At 29.3% G+C, this 6163-nt stretch overlaps 1 protein-coding gene across 1 annotated transcript; it reads right to left on the reverse strand.

The window, feature by feature from the left end:
• Nucleotides 1–3525: 3525 nt before the first annotated feature.
• On the reverse strand, nt 3526–4973 carry LOC120071649 (uncharacterized GPI-anchored protein At3g06035-like). Its single transcript, XM_039024018.1, has 2 exons — nt 4771–4973; nt 3526–4144 (listed from the first exon to the last, which is right to left on the reverse strand). Exons 1-2 carry the CDS (start codon nt 4856–4858, stop codon nt 3630–3632), a joined length of 603 nt encoding a protein of 200 aa, XP_038879946.1. The 5' UTR covers nt 4859–4973; the 3' UTR covers nt 3526–3629.
• Nucleotides 4974–6163: the final 1190 nt, after the last annotated feature.

The following is a 6163-nucleotide window of genomic DNA, read 5'->3' on the forward strand; positions in this document are numbered from 1 at the left end:
TTATTCAATCTTCTCTAGGCTCAATTACTCAAGATCAACACTGAAATGGTGAAGAAATGGCTGAGAAAGGTTCTGTCAAATCGATGCTCGATGCTTGATGTTCGATATGTTTCTACTCGATGGTCGATGCGAGTTTCCTTCTATCCTCAACAAGAATCTATTATTTTCTCGATGGAACTCGATTAATGTTGGTTGATACTAGATCCTACTCGATGAGTCTTGATCTTTACTCGATGCAACTCAAAGATGAAAACGACTGACTCGAAGCTACTTGATAGAAGAAATCGATGCACGATTTAACTCGATACACTAGAATTCAATACGATTTGAAAACAAGACTGTATTCACGCAATTTGCAGAAAGATTGAAGTCGATTAAACAAAGAAGATAAAGACAAGAATAAGAAACACACAGGATTACGTGGTTCGGTCAAGATGCCTATGTCCACAGGAAGATTCAAGTTCTTTTTCACTTAGAAGATTGTGTACAGCTTGTCTGTTTACAAAAAAATAGAAAAATAATGAACTCACTCTGTTTTGTTTTCTGATCAGTGGTATTTATAACATATACCAACAGACCGTTACAAGATAAAGTTAGTTATAAACAAAAACTAGTTGAGGTATTTGAGTCACGATTTCTTCAATTGCAAGTTCCTTTATGTTGAAGATGGACATTAGAGATGGTGAGTTGGTTTCTATTTTTATTTTAACAAAAGTTGGTTTCTAGTTTTATTTTAACATTTTCACTTTTTGGAGGGCTTATACTCGCGCACTTGAGTCCAAGATTTTAGATCATTTAATTTTTTTGAATTGAGAACCTTCTCGCCTTTTCTTTTACATTGTAGAAACTGATGTTGGAGTTTTTGTCGTAGGTGTCCAGCTCACATGTTGCACAAGTAAGACTTTTTTTTTTAAACTTGTGTTTTCTGAGCTCAATTGGAGCTTAATTTCTACTAGCTCTGCAACATTCTTTTGGCTATATAAATCTAACAATGATCATATATGTGGCTTATTTTTTATAGATTAAATGGTTATGTAAATTTTCATTTTATTAAAAAAAATCTCTCCAAAAATAAAAGAGAATTTTTCACATATTGAAAAAAATGTCAAACTATTTACAGAAATAGCAAAAGAAAGTACTAATAGAAACTGATAGACTTTTATCAGTATCTATCAATGATAGACTTGTATTAATTTCTATCACTGATAGTATCAATGATAGACTTCTATCAGTTTTTATCACTAATAGACACTGATAGAACCTGATAGACTTCTATAAGAATCTATCGGTGATAAACTTATATTTGATAGACGTTGACAAACTTCTATCAATATCTATCTGTGATAGACATTGAATATCTATCTGTGATAGACATTGAATATCTATCATAACAATAATAAAAATTTTCTATTTGTGTAAATATTTTTCTGTAATTTTCTAAATTTTGAAAATACTCAAAATAAAACTTTTCAAAATTTATGGGCAAAATTTGAACCTATCTCTAAGTTTGAAATTTGGTATAATTTAACCTTAATTTTTCACATGTAACTTAAGGTGTTATCTTATCTTTTCTAATATAAAATTGAAATTTAATCCAATAATTTTAATAGGTTCACATAATATTTGATTTTTGTCTAATAGTCGTGAGTTTTAAGAAAAAAAGGAATAGGTCAAGTTCGAATGGATGTAAAATTAAAAATTTAAAAACTTATTTGACACAGAATTGAAAGTCTAGGATCATTACATTGTTTCATGTAGTGTAATTGGATTGAATGAGGAGATAAAAAATAAGAACGAGGTTTGGTTGTCCACGTGGTGAAGAAAATAGGGATTAGCATCCTGATCATCCACGAATTGAGAAAGAGGTTGAGCAGAAGAAGAGGAAGACAAAGAACAAGTCATTCCAATCCCTATTTCGAAGAAAACACTCAAGAGAGAGAATTCAAAGATACATATGATATACCATATTGACACTTAACTCTAAATTAAACTTGCACAACTTTCCACATTAAGAAAAAATAGCAAACTATACTCACTAATTTTCTCTAATAACAACCTATTAAACATTTTTTTAAAACAAAACTAAAGATCAAATAGATACAAATCTAAAAGTTTAGGCCCCGTTTAGTAAACCATTTGATTTTTTTATTTTTGTTTTTGAAAATTAAGTCTATTTCATCCACATTTCTTATCATGATTTGCATTTTCTTAAGTACAATGGTTGAATTCTTAGTCAAATTCTAAAACAAAAACAACTTTTTAAAAACTATTTTTTTTAGTTCTTAAATTTTTGCTTGATTTTTTAAATATTTGGTGAAAATTAGATAACAAATGAAGAAATTTGGAAATGAAAGTAATGTTTATAAGCTTGATTTAAAAAAATAAAAACAAAAAAAAAATAATTATCAAACGAGGCTTTAGAAACTTAAACTTGTAACCTCTCTCTATATTGGATTATCTATTCTTTCCTTCTTCATGCTAGTAAAAAGGAAAATACAAACAAAACTAAAATTGCAATAAAAAAAGTATTTCAACTTTTGTCTTTTAGAAACTAAAAAAAGCTTTAAAAAGTAGGTACTAAAACATATGTGTGGTCTATATGTTCTAAAAACATAAAAGTAGAGAACCAAAAACTTATATAAAAAAGTAAAGGATTGCCAATCTTTTGATATATAATATAAGAATGGTGTTAACTACAAAATGTACTTATCCATCTCTCTTAGAAACAAAAGAAAGTAAAAATAAAAACAAAAACAAAACAAAAAAACATATCATGAACATATACTTCTCTTCATGTCTGAAAAGTTAAAAAGGCCAAAAAAAAAAAAAAAAAAACAACTTACCAAACAAATTTGTTTGCTCTTTCTCAACAGAAATTAACCATTAAATAACCTTTCCAAAATTCATAAATTTCAAAAAAAAAAAAAAACAAAAAAACCTCAACTCTAATGTGTTGTTTTAATTTACTCTCCAAGTTTCAAAAGTTACAATTTTATTTCTTAAATTTGAGTCTTGTTTCAATTTTATCTCTGGATTTTAAGATTTTTACTCTTAACCTCAATTTTTCACTATGTACTCACTTTTCGTCTTTAGTGATAATGTTTATTAATTAATTTGAGTTTTGAGAAAATAAAGTGAGTGCTCTCTTAAATTTGGGTGCCTCTTTCTTGTTTATCCCAAGCTATACCGCGTTGTGATATTTGGAAGCAAATAGATTGAACTTGGCTATTTTAAAAGAGATTTATAGTGCGCGAGCTTGAGGGTCTTTTGTAATCTCCATCATAGTAGAACATGCAAATGCAGAAAACTAGACATCATTGTGTTCTCTTTTTTATTTGTTATTTTATGATCGATTGTTTATTTGACTCTAACATATAAAATGAGAGTTTGCTATATAATTTAGCTTATTCCAAAATTATTTATATCTGGTCATTAATCACTATAGTTCAAGAAATTTTGATTATATTTAGTCAATAATCGTTAACCCACATTAGTGAGAAAGAATAAATATATCAACAATTCATATGCCCATAACAAGAAACAAGTATAATGCATAAAACCCAAACAAAAGGCCTTTTCCAAGGAAGAGATCAAGAACTCAACCAAGATAAAGAAAAAAAAAAAGAGTATCAAAATAACAAAGCTGAAACAAACATCCCTAACAATGCAACCATCACACCGATGCGACCACCCCCAACAACAACCAAAGACGTCGAACCACCACTCGCATAGTCCCCGGTCGACGTATTGGTGCTAAGAACGACGACAACCCAATTATTGTCGAACGTCCCAACCCCAGCACCCGTATAGTTCCCGTCGTTGATGTATTCGACATCGTGGGAATTGCTGTAGTTACTAATGACGAATGCAGGTTCGAGCTTGGGGACGCAAGCGGGGAGAATGATGCCATCAACAGAGGAGTTGTAGGCTATGTGACATTTTTTCAAGAGTTTAGGGAAATCTGCAAGCTTAGCTTCAGAGCTAATTTCCTTGTTGAAATTTTCTGCACTTGAACAAGGCTCATCTCTTAGCTTATAAGCAAGTCTACTAGCCAAACATGCTGCATTTCTGTTAGAAGAAAGACTTGATAGATTCTTTGATAGCCGGTATTGGTTGATGGCTTCTAGAATGTTGTCGTCTTTCACTGAACAACGACAAAAGTAGGATTGTCAGGGTATCGCTTACGTTCTCGAAATAAAATATCGATATTGAGAGATAAAAAATAAAAGAAAAAAAAGAACGAAATCTAAATTATTTAGACATCGTTTGGTAATTATATCCATTTCGTTTTATTTATTTATTTATTATTTTTTAACATAAAACATATATACACTCACATCATCTTAAATTTCTTGATTTTAGTTTAGGAAAACAAGTCAAAAATTAAAAATAAAAGTGCTCTTTAATTATTAACTAATAACATACCATGTCAATGTTATGAACAAAAGTAATGAAGGGTATCGTAATGAAGTCAAATCATATAATATTAATACTATTTTTAAGTTCGCAACTGACGCCATCGGAATATTAAACAATATGAATTTTATGTTTGGTGAAGTGATTTAATACCATCGTATTAAAATACACTTTGAAATCGATTTTTTAAACTAAATAAATGAAATCTTTGACAGAAGAGATGTATCGACGAACAATTAAAAAAAAGAATTGTGAAAATTATAAAAGAACATAAATTATTTGGATGAAGAATGAATAAAAATTTTAAGATTTTCTTTGAAATTTTCATGAGAGAGAGAGAGAGAGAGAGAATACCATCACAAAGAACAACATTGGGCAGAAGGAGGAAGTTGGAGATCACAACAAAGAAGAATAAAGTGAACAATCTAAAGAGAGAGGCCATCAAATTTGTGGGTAACAATGAAGTAAATTAATCTCCCAAGCCAAAGCAATAAAAAGAGGGGAAGAAGCAATAATTAAAAACAAAAAAACAAAATAAAACTTTAAAAAAGAGTTCCATTACCAATGAATATTATATAATAATTTATATTATCCACTTTTTAAATATTGAATTCTCTGTTTCCTTTCATGGGGTTTTGCCTTGCTATGGAAGTTGGGTTTTAGATACCTTGCATCTTCTTTACCCTTCTTCTTACTCCCCCAAAACCCTTGCTCACATATTGCACTAAAACAATAATAATTTGGACAAACGGCAAAAACCACCCGTGTGATAGTTGTAATTATACCCTTAAACTTTCTATTGTAAAAATTTAGTATAAATTAATACAGACGTTAAAATTAGACCTTCAAACATACATGATTGTTGAAATTGTAACAATTGTATAAGTATAAGGGTTCAATTGTTATCAGAGGCCTAATTTCATTAATTTCTATAATGAATTTGAATTTGATGGTCTGATTTTCACAATGATATAAGTTAGAGAGCACAAATTTTATAATTGAATGTTTGAGGGTGCAATGGCAACTAACACCATACTCCATAGATAGTTTTTACAATTTTCTCTAATAATAATAATAATATTCACATTTGGGGTGGAATGATCACTCTTTTAAAAAGAGTGCCCTATGGAAAAACGACCAAACCACTTCCAAAATATGGTGGCAGTTACAAATATACCTTTAAACTTTCGATTATAAAAACTGAGCATAAACTAATACAAGTATTAAAATTGGATCTTCAAATATACATAAATGTAAAATCTATAACAATTGTATAAGTATAAAGGTTCGATTTTTATCATTTGGAGGTCTGATTTCTATAATAAATTTGAATTTGATGGTCTGATTTTAACAATTGTATAAGTCAGAGAGCTCAAATTTTACCGTTTAAGGTGGTAACTGCAACTAACACTAAACTCCAACGATAGTTTTTACAATTTTCTCTAATAATAATAATAATATTTACCAAATGATCACTCTTTAAAAAAAAGTGGCCTATGTTAAATCATTGAAGCAAAGGAATACCTTAAAAAAAAAAAAAAAACAAATTTTTGGCTGTGTAAAAGTAAAGTTTTCATTTCCTCAAACCAAGGTTTGGAATCATAGCTTCAACTTTTTGGCTTTCTTGCAACTAACACCACATGTGATGAAGTCATATGATCAATGTTTTGAATTTTTGTTGAGTTTGGGAATAATTTTTAATACTTTTTCAGCGAAGTTAATGTTAAGATGACTATTTTCTTTATCC

The sequence above is a fragment of the Benincasa hispida genome, chromosome 2 (assembly GCF_009727055.1).
Source record: "Benincasa hispida cultivar B227 chromosome 2, ASM972705v1, whole genome shotgun sequence".
NCBI lineage: Eukaryota > Viridiplantae > Streptophyta > Magnoliopsida > Cucurbitales > Cucurbitaceae > Benincasa > Benincasa hispida.

Bases quoted from the DNA above. Each gene is read 5' to 3' on its own strand.
- LOC120071649 (XM_039024018.1), bottom strand. From the start codon at position 4,858: ATGGCCTCTCTCTTTAGATTGTTCACTTTATTCTTCTTTGTTGTGATC. The intron at 4,145-4,770 runs GTATTCTCTCTC...GTCGTTGTTCAG, and splicing joins CAATGTTGTTCTTTGTGATG to TGAAAGACGACAACATTCTA.